The 23,429-nt window shown below is 53.1% G+C and overlaps 1 protein-coding gene and 1 long non-coding RNA gene across 2 annotated transcripts in view; one reads left to right on the forward strand and one right to left on the reverse strand.

The window, feature by feature from the left end:
* Tnrc18 (trinucleotide repeat containing 18) overlaps positions 1-23,429 on the forward strand; it is a 93,704-nt gene that overhangs the window by 14,970 nt on the left and 55,305 nt on the right. The window contains 3 exon segments of the mRNA XM_087903318.1: positions 11,221-11,376; positions 13,362-13,487; positions 14,664-16,265. Of these exon segments, the coding sequence (XP_087759444.1) occupies positions 11,221-11,376; positions 13,362-13,487; positions 14,664-16,265 (1,884 nt within the window).
* On the reverse strand, positions 8,296-9,178 carry LOC125402226 (uncharacterized). The gene is made up of 2 exons (XR_007232571.3): positions 8,998-9,178; positions 8,296-8,558 (listed from the first exon to the last, which is right to left on the reverse strand). It is a non-coding gene; the product is annotated as an uncharacterized LOC125402226 (long non-coding RNA).

Raw genomic sequence — 23,429 nt, forward strand, 5'->3', positions numbered from 1 at the left:
TGTGTGTGTGTGAGTGTGTGAGAGAGAAAGAGAGAGAGAGAGAGAGAAACAGTGGTTGATTGAGAAGTGCATGCTGGTGGGTGGGTGGGTGTGGGTGTACGTGTCTGCATGTGTGTGTGCGTGTGTGAAAGTGGGCCATTAAGAAGTGTATGTGAGGATGTGGGTGTACATATGTGTATATGTATACACACACATATGAAAGTGGACAAGCAAGAAGTTTGTGTGTGTGTGTGTGCGCGTGTGAAAGAGTGGGAACGCGGGAAGTGCACGTAGCGGTCAGAGGACACCTTGGGCCTGGGCATTTGGTTGTCTCATCATGTGGGTCCCAGGGATCGAACTCAGATCATCAGGCTTGGCGGCAACCCCTTTCCTACTGAGACATCGTGCCAACCAGAGAAGGAATTCTTAACTCTGCCGTTGTGCTAATGCTTCTGTTTGGTGTGATGCCTCATTGTAACCTTCCACTTTGCCCAAGCAGTCCCTGGGAAGTCCATCCATCCCTAACTCCGTCACTCCTGAGGCTGGAGTGGTCCTTAGGGGATGCATTCTTTGCAGGAGGAAGTCCCTCTGTAATTATCTGCTTGCTGATTGTGACCAGTCTGGAGCCTTCAGGGCCCAGGCTGAGTGGACTGTTTGCATATCATTGGTTAAGCTGGTCTTGACCTCTCTCTGGGAGCCTTTGATACTCTTTTTATTTAAATCTTAAGCATCTACTTTTCAGGCAACACTTCCGGTGGTGGGTGAGACAAAGCCGGTGCACCCCAGGGAGGGTGCCCGATTTCTTGTTGTTGAGGGGCTTGGATTTGTGGGGGCGGCTGGAGGTTGCAGTTTTAGGGCTTGAGGGTGAGGGGCAGGTAGGGTGGGGAGGCTGGGACGGGCTTTATCTCTCTGGGACTAGCCCTTAGGCCCTCCTCCTAGGGGCGGGGCTTATTTTTTGAGGCTAGCTTTTGCCTCAGCCCAGGGAGGCCAGAGGAGGTAGCCGCAGCCACAGGTCCCCAGCTGCTGCTCCTGGAGTGTACAGGGATGCCAACACACCTGCCGCCCCAGCTCTTGCTGTCACTTGGTAAGTGTCAGAACGCCGGGGTCCGGAGAGTTCCAGTGTCTTTGCCTTCTTAATGCCCTTGATTATTTTACAGGGTATGGGAAGGCTCAGAGAGGTTGGGTTGCCTGCCTGGGGTGTCTCTAGGAGGCTGGGGGTGAGTGGGGGTAGGGGATATTGAGAGGGATTTTTCTTACTAGCGTCACTTTTTAAAAAGAAACATTGCTTTGAGGTTGGAGAGATAGCTTAGTGGTTAAGAGCAGCGACTGTCCTTTCGGAGAAACAGGGTTCAATTCCCAGCACCTACATGGCCGCTCACAACTATGTAGCTCCAGTTCCAAGGGATCTGGCATCGTCGCACAGACAAACATGCAGGCAAAACTAGACATGTCTTAAGAAGCATGACTTTTTATTTATTTGTCTGGGCGTGTGCCAGCGGATGTGTGCCAGGGTGCACACGTGGAGGTCAGAGGACAGTTTGCGGGCGTCACCTCTCTCCTTCCACAGTGTGGATCCCAGGGATGGAACTCAGTCTACAGACTTGGCAGCGTGCTCTTCATCCACTGAGCCACCTCACCAGCTGGACCAGTTGGTGTGTGTGTGCGTGTGTGTGTGTGCGTGCGTGTGCGTGCGTGTGTGTGCATACGCACGCACGCTTACCTGCCGTGGCTTGAGTACAGAGGATAGCTTTTAGGAGTTGGTTCTCTTTTCATTGTTGGATCACCCATGGCTTGAACTCTGGTCACATGGCTTGTTCGGTAAGCACCTTTTCTTTTTAAAGATGTATTTTTTTATTGTGCATACAGTGTGTATTATTTTTGCATGTATGCCAAAAGCCAGAAAGAGGGCACCAGATCTCATTACAGATGGTTGTGAGCCACCAAGTGGTTGCTGGGAATTGAACTCAGGTCCTCTGGAAGAGCAGTCAGTGCTCTTAACCGCTGAGCCATCTCTCCAGTCCCTCGGTGATCACTTTTACCCTCGGAATTATCTCACCCGTCCTGGACTCAACTTTTATTTATTTATTTGCCTCGCTTTTTTTCCCCCCTTTTTTTTTGTAAATTATATCCGTGACAGAGTTCCTGGGAATTAGTCAAGGTATAAAATATCCTAGGCTTCTGAAAGCTCTGGTTGGTTATTGGCCGCTCGTGCCCCTTTCTGCCCCTCCCTCTGTGCTCATTCCCGCTCCCATTGTCCCCCCACGGGGAACAGCTTGTGCTCTACCACCAAGAGTCCACAGCTCTTACCTTATTCTGCGACAGGGGCTAGGCAGCCCACGCTGGCGTTGAACTCGCTCTGTAGCCCAGGCAGACTGACTGCAATCCTCCTGCCTCCGCTTCCCAAGGCTTGTGTTTTCTCTTCTTCTGCCCCCCCCCGCCCCTCCCTCATCTCACCTCTAGCTACACAGTTCAGTGCGTGCGTACTGCGCAGCTGTCTTTGTTGTGTCCCCCCCCCCCCACTTCTTCCTGTCTCCCTCCCCCAGCTCCTGGGACCTACTCTTCAGCTTCCTCTTTTAGTGACGTGGTGGCTCTGGGTTCCTTATCACCAGGTCCACTATGTAGTGTTCTCTCTTTTGCTTGAGCAGGTGTCACATTTTCCCTCCTTTTTCAAGGCAGAGTAATACTCCACCGCACAGCCGTGCCGCAGATTTGTTTACCCTCTGGCCCACTGAAGAACTCTTGGGCTGTTTTTGTCTGTGACTGGTTGAGAGCATTGCTGCATTGCTTCTGGTGTACAGGTACTTCAGATTAGACAGGGTCTCTAGCCCAGGTTGGCCTTGAGCTGGCTGTGTAGCCAAAGATGACCCTGTGCACTCCAGATCTGTCCCCACCTTCCAAGCTCTGGGATCAGAGGCAAGCACCGCCTTGTCTATTTTTTTTTTTTTTTTGGCTTTTGAGCCAGGGTCTGGCTGTGCAGCCTAGCTGCATCTGGGCTACATCTGGGCTACAGGTGAGCTGAACATCTATACACACAGCTTGAATAGTGTGACTTTAGGCGCCCAAGCCTGCGGCCCAGTGGGACGGGAAGGACTGGAGCCGCCGGGGCTAACTTCCCTGCCGCCTTTGGCAGGGCCTGTAAGCAGGGAAGGGAGCCATGTGGACAGCCTGATTACCCCATAAGCTGGAGCTGTTTGGGAAAGGGGAGGGGCGGGGCGGGGCGGGGCGGGCCTTATTCTCTGTGTCTGTGTCATTATATGAATCCGGATTCCCAGCTGCTGTGCAAAGACCATAGGTGCCGAGTCCCGGGTGTATAGCCTTGGGAAGCCGTTTTCTCCTCTGATGAATGGCTTCCAGGGTGCCCAGTGCACACCTGAGACCCAGAGACAAAGGTAGCACCGATCTGAATACGGACTGTGGACTTCTTATTTCTTTTCTCTCCCTCCCTCCCCCGTTCCCTCCTTCCTTCCTTTCTTTCGTGGTTTTTCGAGACAGGGTTTCTCACTGTCCTGGAATTTACTCTTTTTTTTTTTTTTTTACAAGAATATGCACAAGAATGGAATTTCCTCTTGTAGACTACACTAGTCTCGAACTCAGACATCCTCCTGGCTCTGCCTCCGAGTACTGGGATCACGTTGGGTTTTCTTACATAGTCCTACCCCTGATAAACTCTTAACTTCTAAGAACTAAGCAGTGATGACCTCCTGCACAGGAGAATCAGGGTTGGAATGGGGCTCCTTTGGGTAGGTGCTTGGCTAGCCTGCGGGAAGCTCTGGGCTTTCCCAGCAATGCGACAATCGGGCATGGTGGTGCAGCCCTGAAATCCCAGCACTCGGGAGGTGCTGGGTCATCTTCCACTACTTAGCAAGTTTAGGATCAGCCTGTGCTACATGAGACCCTGTCTCAAAAATAAAAACGGGTCTGGAGAGTTGGCTCAGCAGATGAGAGCATTTCCGGCTCTTGCAGAGGACTAGAGTTTGATTCCAGGCAGCCCACCACCCGTAGCTCTGAGGACACCTCGCTCGTGTGCACACGCCCACATGCACATATACATGCATAGTTAAGACAATGAGTATTTAAGAAGACAATTATAATAAGTACACTCAGAAAAAAAAAGATTTCATTTTTACTTACTGCGTGTGGACGTCTGGGTGCAGAGGCATGCCTTCATGTCCTCGTGAAGGTCAGAGGGCAGCTTGGTGAAGTTGTCCTCCCCCCGCCACCATCTGGGTGCTGGGGATTGAACTCAGGTTGTGAGCTTGTTGGCAATTCTTTTACTTGCTGAGACATCATGCTGGCCCACAAGTACACTTTAATACAAGTAGTGTGACTGTGGTTTCTCCTAAAATACCCCTTCCCTCCCTCCCTCCCTCCCTCCCTCCCTCCCTCCCTCTCTCCCTCCCTCCCTCTCTCCCTTCCTCCCTCTCTCCCTTCCTTTCTTCCTTCCTTCCTTCCTTCCAAGATGGACTTTCTTTATATACCAAGCTGGCTTCAAAATTGAGATCCTTCTGCCTCTCTGCCTCCAGACTGCCAGCGTCCCAGGTGAACCTTGCTGTGTAATCTTATGTTGTAGCCACCCCTCCCCCCCCCTTTCTGAGCTGGTTTCATGGAGCCCAGGCTGGCCTAGAACTGTGCTAGCTATGGGGTCACTGATGACCTAGAACTTGGGGTGCTCCTGCCTCCACCTTTGAAGGGCTGGGATTCCAGATGTGGCCTCTCCACCCCCATCTTTCTTTTGGGAATGATGCGAGATGTTTTATTTGACAAATTGAAGCGTCTGGAATAATGTAGCGCCGAGTTTGGACACTGGAGGGGCGCAGGCCGTGAATGAGTTAAGGGCAGCACGGACGGCGACTTGGATGCATTTGAAAGATTGCTGCTTCACTTACGGGCAGACTAGACCAGAAGAATGCAAGATTTCATCAGGCTTCTTCAGAATGGCACGGGGTTTAAAACTTTCCCGTTTGTTTACTTCTGGGATTTCTTTTCATCTAACACGTCTGGATTATGGTTGAGATCACAAATAGGGTCAACTTCAGGCTTCTTACGATTTTCTCCAGAGCGCAGGCAGGATGCCACCGGCTCTCCAAGAGGATTGTATCCCGGCCTTGACAGACAGTACCCCTTACCGTCTATGGAGGTCACAGGCGGTGTGATAAGGAACAACAGTGTGTGGAATTCCCCCTTCAGCGCCTGTTGGTCCGGGCAAGCCACGGCGGCTTTGCTTTCTTCGCTTTCTCCTTTGTAATTGAACGCGTCATGACTAACTCCTTCCGGGATGAGCCTGGGTTACAGGAGCTGGTGAGGTATGCGCTTGGCACACGGCCTGGTGTGTAGGAAAACGGCTCGGGAAAGTTGGGAGGTTTATGAACACCATTAAATCTTTGCACAGGAAGCAGAGATACCCAAGCAGGCACTCGGCCTGGCTGTGAGTAGGTGGCCTCTTGTTAACCCCAACTTCTGAAGACGTGCTTCTTTCTTGAAGTGCTGGGGATGGAACCCAGGGCTTCATGTATAATGTTCAGACACTCCACAAATTCTCTCCAGCCCATCAGTCTTTAATTTTTAAAAAAATTATGTGTGTATATACACACACACACACACATACACACACCATACACACACGGCGCACACACGCACGCACACACACACACACACACATAGGTTTTTCAAGACAAGGTTTGGCTGTGTATGTGCAAGCTGGACGTCATTCCTCAGGAAGTTGTTCATTTCCTTTGAAGCAGGGTCTCCCAATGGCCTGGAGGAGGCTAGGCTGATTGACTGAGCCCTAGGGGTCGGCCTGTCTTTACTTCCTTTAGCCTTGGGATGACACACCTGTGTCATCCCGTCTGACTGTGTGTGGGTGTGGTTTTTTCAAGACAGGGTTTCTCTGTGTAGTCCTGGCTGTCCTGGAACTCCTGTAGACCAGGCTGGCCTCGAACCCAGAGATCCACCTGCCTCTACCTCCTGAGTGCTGGGGTTAAAGGTGTGCGCCACCACCATAGCTGGCTGCCTTTGACAATTTTGTGTGAGTTCTGGAGACTGAATTTATGTCCTCATGCTTGTAAGGCGCTTGCTTGACTTACTAAGAAATCGCCCCCGTCTTTTTATGTAGCCGAGACCTTGAGTTTGAAGATGCCTTGTAGAGAGAGTTACTGGCCTGTGTCACCCAGCTCAGATGAGTCACGGTTTCCTCCCTGTCTGTTTCCCTCTGTTAGTTGCCTAGGCTAGCCTGGAACTTACTTTGTAGCCTAGGCTAGCCTTCAATTTGACACCTTCCTGCTTCTACTTTTTGTAGTGGGATTATAGGCATGGGTCCTTAAAACAAAATTGTTTTATTGTTACTTTATGTATTATTTTGCCTGCGTGTATGTCTCTGTGCCATGTGAATGCCTGGGGGCCCACAGAGGCCAGAAGAGGGTGTTGGTTATGAGCCACCATGTGGATACTGGGAACTGAATTCTGGTCCTCTGGAAGAGCAGTCAGTGCTTTTAACCACTGAGCCATCTCTCCAACCCCTTGGTTGGAGTCTTAATTTTCTTTTGGTCTATCTGCCTGTCCCCCCCCCCCCCTTGAGACAGGGTTTCTTTATGTAGCCCTGGCTGTCCTGGAACTCTGTTCTGTAGACCAGGCTGACCCCGAACTCAAATATTGCCTGCCTCTGCTTCCTGAGTGGCGATACTACTACTGATTTGAGTCTTAATTTTTTTCTTTTTAAAAATGATTTCTTTAGTTTTATTTTGTGTATATTGGTATTTTGCCTGCGTGTGTGTCTGTGTGAAGATGTCCAATCTCCTGGAACTGGAGTAACAGGCAGTTGTGAGCTACCCTGTACATGCTGGGAATTGAACTCAGGTCCTCTGGAAGAGCAGCCAGTGCTCTTAACTGCTGAGCTATTTTTTCCAGCCTTAATTCCTTAATCTGAAATTTGAGTAACAAGGTTCCTAGGCCCCAGGGTTTCAGGATAGTGAACTGGGATCTGGGAAGGGCCCTGAGGCATGTGGGCAAAAGACACCTGAGCTTTGGAGGCAGTGAAGGGCTTGCAACCCCCTTCCCCACTCCCCGAGACAGTTTTTTTGTAACCCTTGCTGTCCTGGAACTTGCTCTGTAGAACAGGCTGGCTTTGAACTCACAGAGATCCGTTCGCCTCTGCCTCCTGAGTGCTGGGATTAAAGGCATGCACCATCGTCGTAGCTTGGAATTTTGATATTTTGAGTGCTTGGAATTTTGATACCACTTTGAATATTCTGATCTTGGAAGCTAAGCAGCTTTGGGCCAGATTAGTGCTTGGATGGGCTAAGAACTTGAATCTTTTGGTAAAAATGACATTCACGAGCGTGAGGCTCTGACTGATACCCAGCACCCTTGTGAAACCACAGAAGAGGCGTCTCCTGCCTAGAATCCAGGTGCTGGGGAGCCTGAGATAGGAGGGTCCCTCAGGCTCACTGGCCAGCCATTCTAACCCAGTCAGAGCTCTAAGTCCAGGGAGACACCTTGTCACAAAAAATAAGATGCAGAGTGATTGTGGAGGACGTCTGAGGTCAGCTTCAGGATCTGCATGCACACACACACACACACACAGTGTACAATTCAAAGATAGCGTGTCAGTAACTTAGAATCACTCACTTCTCATCTGAGGAAGGATAAATAAATTGTGTGTGGGTAGAGCAAGTGGACCCCCTCAGACCCTGACCTCGGAGGAGTCAATTAGCCAGTCATTCGTGACAACAGCTGGTACTTCATGGCACCCCGTGGCAGACAGAACCCAAATGCTGTTCCAGACAGAAGCTTCTTGAAGCTTTCCACGCATCAGCCTTGGAGGGAGAAGGTGGTGATGCATTATGTATTTCCCACAGCCCGGGGCGGTTTAGAGATTGGCCAGAATGACAGCCACGGGTTGGGAGTGGTGGCGCACGACTGTGGTCCTGGGCTCGGGAAGGCTAAGGTGGCCTGCATAGTGAGGGCTAGAGCAGCTTGGGCTATGTAGTGAAATCTTGTTTCAGAAAAAAGAAAGACAAGGGGGCCATGGAGATGGCTCAGGGGGTAAGAGTACTTACTGTGAAGCCTGGGGACCTGAGTTCAAATCCCAGCCCCCACACTCGCAGCTTGGACGACATGTGCATATGTTGAATGGACACAAATACGTGTACATGTGTGCACACGCGCGCACACAGAGTGAGCCTAGGAGGCTAGGACGTGACTTCGGCTCATCCTCGGAGTCCCGCTTTGTCCCAGTTCTTCCCCAGGGAGACCGACCTTCCACATCCAACTCCTTCAGTTTCTAGCTGGGAGAAACCTTCAGCTCAGAACATTGCTGAATTAAATCTAAATTAATTGAGATTTAATAAAACAAAAACCATAGAGTTCTTCAGTCTCCATAGCTGCATTTCAGATGCTCAGGCCTGACATGTGGTCAGTGGCTGCCACGTCCAACAACACAGTGTCTGCTGGGCCCTGGTCCTCTCTGTGTCGCTGTACATCATTTATGGACCTAGTCCTGTACCTCGTAGACCCATCTGTGCTTCTGGCTTTGTTGAAGATGTCAGGGAGGTGTTGAGGCTGATGGGCCTCGTGGAACTGTTCTGTAGGAGACATTTTAGGTACTGTGAGTGGAACCCAGTGCCTTGATCATGCTAGGTAGGTGCTCTACCACTGAGTCACACCCCAGCCCCTCACTGGGGGACTCTAGGCAGGTGCTCTACCACTGAACCACACCCCAGCCCCTCACTGGGGGATTCTAGACAAGGGCTCTACCACTGAGCCACACCCCAGCCCCTCACTGGGGGATTCTAGACAGGGGCTCTCCCACTGAGCCACACCCCAGCCCCCAACCCTGACCAGGTTTGACTTATTCTAGTCCAGGGTGGTTTTGAACTTTCCCTCCTCTTGCCTCAGACTCCTCCTACCTCCTAGGGTAGTAGGAGCTACCCTACTCCTCCTGGGTAGCTCTAATGACTGTCTTGTGCTATCTCTCCTGACTTTGTGCCAACTTTAAGATTGCGGCTCCATGCAGTGGCTTACCTGGTCACTGGAATCCCCCCAGATGCCCCTCCTCCCAGCCTGGGAGGCAGTAGTTGGGGCGTCTTGAAGCCCTGATGGTGACAGGAGCCGTTGGTGGCATCCGGGCCCCAACGCTTCTCTGGGTGCTGCTTGCTGGCTTTCACAAGCCCAGGCAGGGGCAGGCCCGGGCCCTGCGCTTCCGCACAGCCTGGGCAGGAAGAACTGGTGGCTGATGTAAGCCTTTGCGCAAACCCCTGGCTACTGGCTTCCGGAGCCTTCTACCCGCCATCTGCCACATCAAGGAGGAAGCCTAGGGCTTGGCAGGGCCCCGAGACCCTACTTCTCTGGGCTCGGGCAACATGAATATGCTGACCGGCCACAAGGGCCCTTGGCCTGCAGAAGTTGGCGCTGGACTCTGGACTGCAGGAGTTGGTGCTGGACGGTGGAGAGGGACTGGGCTGCAGTGACGGTGGCTGGACACAGACCATGGTAACAGGCATGTGGTCAGAGGGTGTATGCCATCTCTAGCTACTTGCTGTCCGGACTCGGCGGGGAATCATCGAGAAAGCCCTGCCTTTTGCTTACTCACTTTTCCGGCGTTTACCCCAAAGGGGATGGGGTGTATTTTGGAATTCTATCTCCTTTGAGAGGTGGTCATTGGGCTTTATGGATATAGGGCTTGCATGGGAGGGCTGTTGGGGACCCAGAAGCTGGAATAAGTGCATACATGGGTGGAGACTATGAGTTCCCTGTGGCTTAGACCTGGGGCCCCTGGCGTCTGAGCCACACATCCTGTCTGTGTGTCCAGTGTAATGTTACTTGTTATGCTGTCTGCAAACAGTGCCCACCTCTCAGGGACTAGAGAAGGCCTTCGTGTGTTTATACAGAACCCTCTGCTGGGGACCGGCCAGGATGGGCACCTGGGGCGTGCTTGTTAAGGGTGCTGGGCCTAGTTATGTGTTCAGGGCTCACTGCCTGTCTCTCAGGGTACTGGGGAGAGCTCGACATCGCCCACGAAACATCTGGCTTATTTACTATTATTGTTCCTGAAACTATCATTATATAATTCTTGTTAAATGCATGCCTCCCACCCAATTTTTGTTTTTAAAATAGGATTATTATTATTATTATTTTTGTAATGCTGAAGATTGAGCCTAGGTCCTCATGCATACTAGCTAGTATGTGACATCACATCCCCAGTCTGAGGATGGGTGTTTCAAACAGAGTCTCATCCTATAGGCCAGACTACCTGGAATTTACTGTGTAGCCCAGCCTGGCCTTGAATTGCAACAGTCCTGTCAGATGATGACAGGTGTAACTATCAGGACAGGCTCCATCTTTATAAGGACTTTTTATTTTTTTTTATTTTATTTTTTTTAAATTTCTTTATGGTTTATTTAACTTTATGTGCATTTATGTGCATTGATGTGAAGGTGTCAGATCCCCTGGAACTGGATTTTCAGACAGTTGTGAGCTGCCATGTGGGTGCTGGGAATTGAACCTGGGTCCTTGGGAAGAGCAGTCAGTGCTCTTAACCGCTGAGCCATCTCTCCTGCCCCGGGACTTTTTATTTTTTGAGGCAAGCGCTGGCTGTGTAGCCCAGGCTAGCTTGGAATCTGCCATCCTTCTGCCTCTGCTCACAAGTGCCGGTGTTATACATGCATGTCACCATTCCTGATGTTTCCTGTTTGCCTTGCTCCTTGCCGTGGCCCCACACATCACACCTCTCAGGGTGGGCTCTGAGATGTCCTGCTGGGTGTGCAGGCAGTTGCTGCTCCTTGGCTATGCCAAGACTTTTCCTCTTTGGCCTCAGCTTCCCCATTAGTGGGCACATGCAGTCCTCAGACACTTGTACATCCTGGGTGACCTTGGGCTCCTTGGGGATGTCAGTGTCCGGTGCGGAGGTCAGAACATGAGCTCCTTCTCCAGTGGCCATCGTCTTCCTTACTCCGTGGGTCCCCTGGGTGGTCCCTGGGGGCCTCCTACTCCCATTCCCAACTGGCCTCAGGCTTGCATCAGCAGCCAGAGTGGTAAAACTTTTCTGGGGGATGGAGGGGTGCTGGGCCTGAGGGAAACCTCGCTGTCTTCCTTGGTTGCTATGGTGATTGGGCCCATAGGACATGGCCCAGGCTGGCCAAGGGATGAATGCCTTTTGATTTCTGGCAGTGAAGGATTCGTGGTCCAGGTGTCACAACCTGTTTTGCTGGCTGCCTGACAGGGACCCCCTTCCCCTTTTCTCTGCAGGCGAGGCCTTCTTGGGCAGCTTTGTGGCCAGCGGGATGGGGCCCTCGACCCCTTCTCAGGGAAGCCCGGTATCTCTGCCCTCTGACCTCTCCTTCCACTCCCCCACCCCCAGCAACCTGCCCATGGTGCAGCTGTGGGCTGCCCACGCCCATGAAGGTAAGGAGTGGGCCAGATGGGAGGGGCTGAGGGCTGCTGGGCCACTGTCTCAACCACGATGACAATTTTACGTCCCCAGCACCATTCTCAACAACTTTCTCCCCATGGCCTCCCCGTTTCCCCTTTAGTGCGCTGTGCTCATCTTGTTACCACAGGGCCTTTGCACAAGCCAATTATGCCTCTGCTTGCAGCCTCTCACCCCGGCCCACTGGCTCCTCCTTCAGCCATTGGCTCCTCTCCCCGCTTCCTGTAGAAGACAGGGTTTACTTGTGCGATTATTCCCAGGTGGTGTGCGCTCTGAGGGCAGCAACTGTGTTTATTCGATGAGAATCCCCCCACACTTACCCCCTTCTCACACCCTGACTATTGTGGGGAGCCATAGACCTGGATACTCTGGGCTCCTTTTCTGGGGGCTAGAGCTAGGGATTAAACCAATATAAGGCGTATCTCCTCCACCTCTGTCTCTGGTAGATTTGGGGTATTGGTTGGTTGAGGTTGGGGTCCTCTTATGTCTTGTGGACCTTGTGAGCTCCCCTAGAGTCTGGGGTGCTGTAGTTGTGGGAGACCCCTGTTGTCTGCTTTAGGCTTCCTGGGCCCTTCCCTGCCTGCTGGGGTTGGAGACATAATGAGTGCCCAGCAGCCTGGGGTTGTGGGCTAGAGTCCGAAGTGTCCCTGTTAGGTGTCACAGCATGGTCTTTTCTGTATAGAGGCCACTAAGGCCTCTTAGGACAGGCACCTGAGTCCAGGAATGAGTCTATACACCTTGCACGCTGGGTGTTTGCCCTGGTCTGGGATGATGGTTGCTTGTGTGGGCGGGTGTTCTGAGTCCCTCCCACTGAGCTCTGCCTGGGTGAGTGGTGAGCAGGGGCCTGGAAGAGCAAAGGGCACCTTTCCAGTGTCACCAGCTCGTTCCTCAGTTCTTCCCGGCCTGCTGATAGCTACAGCAAACACACGCCACTGACGTGATCTGGTCCTGGGGCTGCATTCTTGGGCCCCCTCCATCCTCTGCAGCAGCAGTCTGGGAAGGGACTGCAGTGCCTATCTTGGTACATGAGAGTGGAGGGACCCGCTGCGTGCAGCTGAGCACTCGTTCATGTTTACCTGTAGTGCTGTGGACTGGCGTCTGTTCTGGTTTTGCGATTTGTGTTGCGGATTGCCTTGTCTTGCTCCGTTGTGTTTTCAAGACAAAGTCTTGCTGTGTAGCGCTGACTGGCTTAGAATTCACTGAGTCGAACAGAATGACCTTGAATTCACAGCAATCCTCCTACCTCTGCTTTTCAAGTACTGGGACTGCCCGTGTGAAGCCACCACTTTGGACACCTCCCATTTGTTTGTTTGTTTGTTTGTTTGTTTTGAGACAAGAGGTCTTACTTGCAAGGGTCCTCCTTGCAAGACTGAGCAGCCAGACCTGCCTGGCTTCTGTGTTCAGAGAAGTCAAGTAATCAAATTTCTGAGGCACACAGCAGAGCGGGGAGGCCCCATGAAATCCACTCATCCAGGGTCCACACTTTACTGAGGTTGTCTGGACGTAGGGTCCAGGGCCTTCAATTCAAAGCCAGGTTTAGCTACTGTTTGATCTCTTAGATAGTGGTCCGTTGTGAGTCTGTTTTTTTGTTGTTATTTTTCTTTGTTTTGCTTTGCTTTGCTTTTAATCTGTAAAATGAGATAAGAGTGTTGCTTTTGAGATTCAAGTGAGAATAATGACTCCTTGCTTGGTTCCGTCCTTAGTTTTTTTCTGGGGTATTTGAACTTGTACCCAAGCCCTTGTGGATTCCCTGGGCCTCCAGGAAGTCTTGAGGTGGCAGGGCTTGGAGGGAGACAGTGGCCACCGTGGAAACTGGTGTTAACTGCTCAGCGTCTTGTACCAGGGGGCTGCCTGGTCACCGTGTTTTTCTTTTTCCCAGGAAAAGAAAATACTAGAAGGAAGTTCCCTGTGGGGGGAAGCGTGACGGACTAGTCTAGACCTCTCTGTCTTCTCTCCTTAGGCTTCTCCCACCTGCCCAGCGGACTGTACCCATCCTACCTCCACCTGAACCACCTGGAGCCCCCCAGCAGCGGGAGCCCCCTCCTCAGCCAGCTGGGTCAGCCCAGCATCTTCGATACCCAGAAAGGTCAGAAACAGAGCAGGGTGGGGCTGTTGCCTGGCAGGGAGGGTCTGGCAGAGTGATTTCCTGGGATTCCTCTGGGGATCCTCTGCAGGATTCTAGGTATCTTCCATGTTATTTTTGCCTCTTTCTTGGGAGGGGTTCCTCGATGGAACCCAGGGCCTTGCAGGTGCTTGGAAAAGGTTCTACCACTGAACTGCAACCCTCCCCCAGTCCCTTTACTGTATTTCCTTTTATTAAGACAGGGTTTCTCTACGTAGCCCTGGCTGTCCTGGAACTCATCTTGTGGACTAGGCTGGCCTTGAACTCACTGAGATCCACTTGTCTGGGCCTTCCTAGTGCTGGGAATAAAGGCACGAGCCACCACACCTGACCTTCACCTATATTTTCTTTTTCCTCCCTCCCCTTCCTCCCCCTCCTTCTGCCTTCTTCCCTCCCTCCCTCCTGCCCCCTGGGTGTAGATCAGAGAGCAACTTTTGGCGAGCTCTCCTTCCACCGCATTGGCGGGAGATGTTACATGCTAAGCTGTCTTACAGTCTTTCCTTCATTCCTTCCTTCCTTTCCCTCCCAGTCTTCTCTTCTCTCTCTCCACTCCCTGCCTCCTTTTTTTCTCTTTGCTCACAGCCGGTAGTCCGTAGTGGCCTAGACTCTGCTACATAGCTGAGGATGCCCTTAAACTTAGCGGCCACCTGCTTTTACCAGGATTACAGGCGCAGACCTCAGGATGCCCTTTTGAGACACAGTCCCAAAGGCCCCTCGCCTGTCACTGTGTTACACACAGGGCTTCTCTGTGTAACAGTCCTGGCCTGTCCTGAAACTTTTCGTAGACCAGGCTGGCCTCAAGCTCACAGAGACCCACCTGCCTCTGCCTCCCAAGTGCTGGGATTAAGGCGAGCGCCACCACCGCCCGGTTTGCCCACAGCCTCCTGATAAGCTCTGGACACTTCTGAAAGCAACCTTTGGCTCCTCTCCCTGTAGAAATGAGGAAACAGGCCTGGGAGGATGAGATGGCTGAAGCCAGGTTTCTTCTCATTTTCCAGGCACGCCTGGCCCTTCCCTCTGAAAGACCAGACCCCTTACACGTTGCCTCTCAGGGGTGCCATGCTCCCTTGGTTGAGGGGAAGGAATCTTGGGGCTTGGAGTGGGCGAGGATCCTGGCTCACTGTGTCTGTTTCTCCCTAGATGGCTTCTACCTGCCTGCGCCCGGGACCTCGCATTCTCACTCCTCCTCCTCCAGAGCTCCTGGGCCAGCCAAAGGCTCCTCCCGGGAAGGTGCGGGGAAGGACCGCTCAGGCCGCGGTGGAGATCCCCCTCCGTTGTTCGGCAAGAAAGACCCTCGGGCCCGGGAGGAGGTGACTGTGCCCCGTGGGGTGGTGGACTTGACCCAGGAGGCCCGAGCCGAGGGCCGCCAGGACCGTGGGCCCTCACGCCTGGCTGAGCGCCTGTCACCCTTTTTGGCAGAGGCCAAAGCCAAGGGCTCTTTGCAGCCGTCCGCCCTGAGCCTCTGCAATGGAGCGGTGGACGCAGGGCTGGTGGCCGAATTGGGCCGTGGAGGTGCCAAGGAGGTAGCCAGGCAGGAGGAGAGTGCCCGGCTGCTGCGGCGGGCTGAAGCTCTGCTGCCCACGGCCAGACCCTGTGGGTCACCACTGCCACCGCCACCGCCATTGCCCCCCAAGGGCCCCCCTGCACCCCCTTCCTCGACACCAGCTGGTGTCTATACCGTGTTCCGTGAACCAGGCCGTGAGCACCGTGTGGTGGCACCCACCTTTGTGCCTTCTGTGGAGGCCTTTGATGAGCGAGTGGGACCCATCCAGATAGCATCCCAGGCTCGCGATGCCAGGGCCAGAGAGCGCGAGCCAGGCCGTCCTGGGGTCCTGCAGGGTCCCCCTGGATCTCCACGACTGGAGCGACCAGAGGTCCTGCGGGAGAAGAGTTCTGTCATCCGCTCCCTCAAGCGTCCACCTCCATCCGACGGACCTCCAGCCCGCTCCTCCCGCTCCTCCCCGGATGCCCGTACCTACCTGCCCCCCAAGGAACTACTCAAGCCTGAGGCCGATCCGAGACCTTGTGAGCGTGCACCCAGAGGCTCTAGCTCCTCTGCTGCCCAGCAGGCTGCCAAGTTCTTTGGCCTGGAACCATCCCGACCTCCTGTGCCGGAACACAAGTGGAAACCTTTTGAGCTGGGCAACTTTGCCACCACGCAGATGGCTGTCCTGGCTGCCCAGCACCACCATGCCAGCCGAGCCGAAGAGGAAGCAGCTGTTGCCACAGCATCCAAAAAGGCCTACCTGGACCCCGGGGGTGCAATGCCCCGTGCCTCGGCCACCTGCGGTAGGCCTGGTGCTGACCTCCACCCGGCAGCCCATGGACATGGAGAGGCCTCGGCCATGCAGAGCCTCATCAAATACAGTGGTAGCTTTGCTCGGGAGGCCGTGGCTGTGCGCCCTGGTGGCGGTGGGAAGAAGAGCCCTTTCGGAGGCCTGGGCACCATGAAACCGGAACCTACACCCACATCTGCCGGTCCCCCCAGAGCCCAGGCCCGACTTACACACCCCGGGGTCCCTGCAGCTGGAGGGGGCCGGCAGCTGAAACGGGACCCAGAGAGACCTGAGAGCGCCAAGACCTTCGGGCGGGAGGGCTCTGCCCAGGGGGAGGCTGAAGTGAGACACCCGCCTGTGGGCATTGCCGTGGCTGTGGCACGACAGAAGGACAGTGGGAGCAGTAGCCGCCTGGGGCCTGGGCTGGCAGACCAGGAGCGCTCTCTGTCACTGAACAATGTCAAAGGTAGGTGCTGGGTTCTGTTTGTTTTGTTTTAGCGGTATTGGGGGTCGAACCTGTAGGATCTCTAATGGACAAGATAGGCAAGTGTCCTGCCACTGAGTTATGTCATGTCCCTTCTGTTATCTTTAGGGGGACAGTCTTGTAGAGACTCCAGCTCACTTTGTTGTCAAGAGTGATCTTGAACTTTTGATCCGCTAGCCTCCACTTCCCGAGTGCTGGGGCTGTCGGCACGGGCACCTTGACACTGGTTCATGCAGGGCTGTGATGGACCCCGGGACTCACTGCATGCTATGCAAGCGTTCTAGCAATTGACTCACTACCCCAGCCCCCATTTCTCCTTAAGTTGCTCAGATAGTACTTGATCTGTAGCCTAGATGGGTTTTGGATTTGTAGTAGTTGGGATTGGGATTACACCAGGCCCAGTCCCGCTCTTGTGGGTACAGGTGCCATGCACCAGTGTGGAGGTCAGAGGGACAACTTGGATGCTCGTTTTACCTTCTGCTTTGAGACAGGCTCTCTCGTTTACCTATTTATTGTGTATGTGTGTTCATGCATGCACACACACGCACATACACACACATATGAGTGCACCACGACTCACATGTGGAGGTCCGAGGACGAGTTGTCAGAAATAGTTGGTGGTCTTTGTGGGTTCTGGTGCTGGAACTCGGGTCTTCAGGCTTGGCAGCAGGTGAGTCACCTCGCCGGCCCGAGACAGTTTCTCTTGTGGGACTGCGGAACCAGGCTAGCCGGTCCTGGCTCTGCCACGGCTTTCTTCTCCACTTCCCATCTGGCGTGAGGGGCTCTAGGATCACAGACCCAAGCTATCACGCCCAGCTCTAGGATCACAGACCCGAGCTATCACGTCCAGCTGTACGTGCTTCTGGGGGTCTGAACTCAGGTCCTCACACTTGTACTTTGCTTTCTGAGTCATCTCCCTAGTCCCTAAATCTTGGTTCTGTCTGCCTCACAGTCTCACCTGGTTTTCTGCCCCCCCTTTTTTTTTTAATAAAAGAGAGACAGGGTTTCACTGTGTGGCCCTGACCAGGCTGGCTTTGAACTCACAGAGGTCCATCTGCCCCTGCCTGTGGAGTTCTGGCATTTAAGGCAAACGGCTCCACTCCTGGCTGGTGACTTACTCTTTCCTCCCAGGCTTCCCTTTCCGCCACCGCCGCTCCCTCCCAGTATTGCTTGCCTGTCGCGGCTGCTATTGAAACTGTGATTGCCTTCCCCATTAGCCGTGTAGACGTGTAGAATGCAGGAGAGGAGAACGAAGAAAAAGACCATTATGTTTTCCCAGCACCTCAAACACTTTCCTGACTTTGCCTGCATTCATTTTCCCGTGCAATTTGTGTCTACCTGCAGAGTGGCTAGTGCGGCACGGTCTTGGTCCTGTGCGCTGTTCCCGCATCACAGGGTGGGTTGTTTCTCCCGAGATGGCGGACTCTTTACAACTATCATTTTTTTTTACGGCCTTTAATATTCCGTGGAGAGCACATGCCAGCAGGTACCACAGTTAGGTTTCCGGTCCCCGGTGGGCATTTTACGTTTTTGCCTGCTCTCTTTTGTCTCAAGAACGCTGTGTGGAATATTTTTGCACATAGTGCCTCTGTGCTGTTTTGAGTCCCTTTGTTCTGTCCTCGAGATTCCCAGGAATAGACTAACCTTAAGCCCCCATTCTGAGTCCTCCAGTGGGGTAGAGCCGGGTGTTGCCTCATTCAGTACCTCTGGTGTCCAGTCAGCGTGGGGCTTGGAGCATAGCAGGTGCTGGGCGAGCAGGTCAATGAGTGAGTGTTTCTGAAGTAGAGTGGCTTCCTGACAGACTCCAGTGAGTCTTTTTTAGTGAAGTAGTGTGTGTGTGTGTGTGTGTGTGTGTGTGTGTATGAGAGAGAGAAAGAGAGAGAGAGCGTGCGTGTGTGTGAAAGAGCGATCGTATGTGTGTGTGTGTGTGTGTGTGTGATCATGTGTGTGCTGGTGCCCTCAGATGTGAGGTGTCATTATACCGCTTATACCTGATGAGTCATCCTGCCAAACCCCTGATTGTGTATGTGCGTGTGTGTGTGTGCATGTCTGTGCATGTGTGCACGAGTGTGTGTGAACATGTGCTTGATGGAGATCAGAGAATAACGTCCTCGAGTTGATTCTTTCCTACCATCCTGGGTTCAGGGGATCAAATTCAGGTCACCAGGCTTGTGCGGAAAGCAGTTATATCCCCTGGATCGTCTCCAATAGCTTTTTTTTTTTTTGCCATTTCTATTTTCTTATTTATTTATTTATTTATTTATTTATTTATTTGTGTGAGTGTGTGTTTGAGTTCGTGTGAGTGTGTGGGCGTGTGTGTGCAGTGTTGTGCATTTTAAGGTCAGAGTGCAATCTTGGGTGTCCTCACCATCTACTATGTTTGTGACTGTGTACGCCCAGGCAGCTGGGTTGTGGGCTCTGGGGGACTCTCCAGTCTCCCTCCTGTCTCGCTGTAGGAGCTCTGGCATAAGGTCGTCTGTGTGTTTGGGGTGTCCGAACCTCTGTCCTTGCACTTGCACAGCAAGCACTGTATCTGTTGACCCATCTCTCTGCCCCCCCCTTTTTTTTTTCTTTGAAGCAAGGTCTTGTTAATAGTTGAGGCTAAGGCCAAACTAGCATCACACCTGTAACCCTCCTGCCTCAGCCTCCCTCACAGGTGTGAGCCACCACACTGGGTTCATTTCATCTGTAGCGAGGTTGAATCTTTCTCTGGAATTTAGCAAATTGGAATTTAGCAGATTGGCTTGTATTTGAGTCCTCGTGTGTTTTGGAGAGCCGTCTTCAGTGTGTGTATTGAACTCTGCACTCTGTCAGCTAAGGGCAGAACCTGCTGTCGTGCTAAGGGCCTGTGGTTCAGGCCTCAAAGGTACGCGAGTGAGGCCTTGGCAGGCTGAGTGAAGGCCGGGAAAAGTTCAGGTCCCGCTGGTCCACCCTTGTGACTTCTCAGGCCAGCATTGTCTCTTGTTCCAGCTTCTTCTCTTGGGCCACAGTCCAGGGCCACCCACAAAACTCCTGCAGCTTCTAGTCTAGACACCATGGCTGTCCTGAGACCTGGTGTACACATCGCCTGTCACCCCAGGGGTTCTTCCCCTGCCTTGCCTGCCTCCTGCTGCCTTCTGGGTTCCTTACAATTTGTAAGTCGCTTGCCTTGTGGCCTCTCCCTTTGGGCTAATTTCAGCCCTACTTCTCAGATAGTCTAGCAAGGTCTGGGGTTCTGTGCCACACATTTTTTTTTTTTAATGTTTATTTATTTATTATGTATACAGTATTCTGTCTACAGGCCAGAAGAGGGCACCAGACCCCATTACAGATGTTCGTGAGCCACCATGTGGTTGCTGGGAATTGAACTCAGGACCTTTGGAAGAGCAGGCAATGCTCTTAACCACTGAGCCATCTCTCCAACCCTGTGCCACACATTTGTAATGCCCCTGCCATTCGGGTTTCGGGGCCTTAGCCTGCCTCGGTGCTGGGGTCCTGGGCCTGGGTCTTTCTCTCACCACTATTTTTATTTTTAGAGATGGGGTTTCACTGTGTAGCCCTGATGAGGAACTCATTATATAGCCCAGGATGGCCTTGAACTCACAGAGATCCTCCTGAGCCACCATACCCAGCTGCTAGCAGTAGCTTTCATAACCCAGTGCTCCAGCTGGTCCCTGCTGCCTTCCTGGTAGAGCATTCTATTCTATTCCAGTGTTGATTCCATGTGTGCCTGGCAAATCCCCAAATGTCCCTGTGTCTCTTGAGATCATCTGAACCTTTGGACTTGGAATCAGATGTGGCTTCTTGTCTGCCGTCTGTGCACTCTCCCAGCATAGAGGTCTAAGTGAGTAGTCCTCTGGTAGTAGGGGTGGGCGTTGCAGCAGCACCTGCTTATTTTGGGATGGGGCGATAGCAGATGAGTGTTTCCTGAGTAGGATTCTGTAACATGGTAGGGTACTCCTTGTGTGTTGGGTGGCTTATGATTTAGTGTCCGAAATACCTGTGACTACGAGGGTCGTGTGTGTGTGTGTGTGTGTGTGTGTGTGTGTGTGTGTGTGTGTGTATGTGCAGGAAGAGGATGTGGCTGGAGTTTGGACTGGAGAACTTGTTTGTCTCTGCTTTCTTTAACTGCTGGGAATGAAAACCACTGTCTCATGAATACTATTTACTTACTAACTCAGCCACGCCCCTTCCCCCATGGACTCAGGGCAGGTGCTCTACCACTGAGCCACACCCCCAGCCCCTCACTGGGGGATTCTAGGCAGGGGCGCTACCACTGAGTCACACCCCAGCTCCTCACTGGGGGATTCTAGGCAGGGGCGCTACCACTGAGCCACACCCTAGCTCCTCACTGGGGGATTCTAGGCAGGGGCTCTACCACTGAGTCACACCCCAGCTCCTCACTGGGGGATTCTAGGCAGGGGCACTACCACTGAGTCACACCTCAGCCCCTCACTGGGGGATTCTAGGCAGGGGCGCTACCATTGAGCCACACCCTAGCTCCTCACTGGGGATTCTAGGCAGGGGCTCTACCACTGAGCCACACCCCAGCCCCTCACTGGGGTCCTCTTCTAGGCAGGTGTTCTGTTGTTGAGATCTCCTTTTCTGTTCCCTCTCTTGCTTACCCCCTTTGACTCCTCTTGGCCTCCACCATTTCTTTGCAGGCTCCTGCCCCAGGGTGTTCACAGCTGCCTTTCCTCCTGCATAGCTCACTCTTCTTCCAGAAATCTATTCTTCCTGGTGTCTTCTGTTTGTCGGCTGCATTCTTCTCTGTGGGATTTTTTTGTAGAGAAGAGGTGGACTGTTGGAACCTGAACAGTTGAAGTGCATACACCCGGGTGCAGGTCGTGGGGCAGTGACTCAGCCACAGGTAGAATGGCCGCGCTGCGCTAGGTTCAGCGAGGGAGATGAGTGAGGAAGGTGGTGGAGGAGAGGGGGCAGGATGGCGTGTTCCTTCCTAGACGATACGTCAGTTGAAGTTGAGGTTATGTTGAGTAATCCAGTGGAGGGAACAGAGTGTCCCTAAGATGGGGGAGGGCTGCATGTGATTGACGTGCAGAGATTGGCGCGTGGGGGGGGGGTGGGGAAGACACCTGGACCCCATGGAGTTGGCCCAGGGCAGGGACTTGGCTCTGTGGGGTGACTGTGTCCAGAGTGAACTGTGAACAGGCCTTCAGTAGCTACAGAGTCACGTGGGTAGGGGTGGAGCCCTCAGAGCATGGGGTCAGGTGTGGCGGTCATGTCACATTTCTTTGGGAGCCAGCCAGTTTGCAGAGTGGCCTGGAGCCCTGCCTAGTGGCCTTGGGCATGGAGGCTGCTGTGTTGGTGTCTAGTGGCAGGTGACACTTGGGACAGGAAGTAACCCAGGGCAATTCAGTCACCGTGTACAGAAGGCTCGTGGCCCCAAGCCTAGGCTACACTCCAGGCACCTCCCCATTCTGGGGCCCTAGTGTCAAACGCCGTACCACAGCTGGTCTCAGACACAGAGACCGGTGGCACGCACCCTTCCCAGATGGCTGAGCCCTTGGGAGTGTGTGAACCTGGTTGACGTGGCGTCTCCCCTGGGACAATGAAGCATGAGCTTAGACCCTGATTTCCAGGCACAGCTGTGGAGCTCTGGGTGGCTCTCGGAGCTCTCTGATGCCTCAAACCTGCTGTTCCCTTCCGAGTTACAGTTTCTCCATGGTTCCTGGGCACAGCCGCTTCTAGTTCTGCCGCCGTCGGGCTGTGTGTGTGTGTGTGTGTCTGTCTGTCTGTCTGTCTGTCTGTCTGTCGGCCAAAGGTGTCTTCCTCATTTGCATCCACCTTTAAAAAGAAATAAGATTTCTCTTAAGGGCTAGGATTAAAGGTGTGTGCCTGCGTTGCCTGGCTGGCGCTCAGTTTTTAAATATGAGCTCAAGAGATTCAAACTCAGGTCTTCATTTTCGCAGTAACCGCCTCACCAGCCCAGCCATCTCCCCGGCGCCTAGTCGGTCCTGTCACTCTTGCTGTTACTCTGCTCTTTGGGGAGGGGCTGCTCTAGTTACTTCTCTGGTGGTCACTGTGATGGGATACCCAACATTTACTTAAGGAAGGAAGGAAGGCGGTGTTGATTTTGGCTTGCAGTGTGAGCATGCAGTCCATTCTGGTGGGGCAGGCGTGGCGGCAGGAGTGTGAGGCATATGGTCACGTTGATCTCAGCCAGGAAGCAGAGAGAGCTGAGGGCTGGGGCTCAGCTCACTTTACTTGTGGATGTATGTACACGTGTCTGTGTGCATGTGTGTTCAGGTGCATGTACTGTGTGCATGTGTGGAGACTAGAAGAGGGTATTGGGTGGTGTCCTCCATCCCTCTCTCACACTGTCTTTGAAGCAGGGTCTCTCTCTCTCACTCCATCTTGGCTCACCTGACAGCCAGACAGCCTCAGAAATCCTCCAGTCTCCAGTCCCTTGGAGCTGTGGTTACAGATGTGTGCAAGACGCCTGACTGGTTCTGAGGGTACCGGGACCCAAACTCAGGTTCTTATAATGACAAAACAGGTGCTCTTAACCGCCGAGCTGTCTCTCCATCCACCTCTCTCTCTCTCTCTCTCTCTCTCTCTCTCTCTTTTGAGACATGGTTTCTCTAGCTTTGGAGCCTGTCCTGGAACTAGCTCTTGTAGACCAAGCTGGCCTCGAACTCACAGAGCTCCACCTGCCTCTGCCTCCTGAGTGCTGGGATTAAAGGAGTGCACCACCACCGCCTGGCACATTTCTCTCAAAAAAAACAATTTACATTTATTTATTTATTTACTTATTTATTTATTTAGTGTGTATGAGCACACATGTCAAGGTCAGAAGACAGCTTTCAGGAATCTGTTTTCTCCTTCTGCCTTGTAAGTCCTGAAGATCGAACTCAGGCTGTCAGGCTGGCCTGCGTTTCTCACTGAGCCGTCCCCTGGCCAGGCTGTTCTTTATTCAGTCTGAGTGCGCAACCCAGAGCATAGTTCTGGCCGCATTCAGAAGTTCTTCTGACTTCTCATGAAACCTCTTAGGAAGTCCCTCGCAGACATGCCCAGGCCTGGCACATTGACTGTATTAACTAACCCTCACAGGAGGGTTCCGGTTAGTGTGAGAACTCCGTGGCCTCGGAGGCAAGGAGTACCCTGGCTGGGTCTCCCTCCCGTCTGCAGGTGGCTTCGCTCCAGCTT

Source organism: Myodes glareolus, chromosome 2 (assembly GCF_982192425.1).
Source record: "Myodes glareolus chromosome 2, mMyoGla1.1, whole genome shotgun sequence".
Lineage (NCBI taxonomy): Eukaryota > Metazoa > Chordata > Mammalia > Rodentia > Cricetidae > Myodes > Myodes glareolus.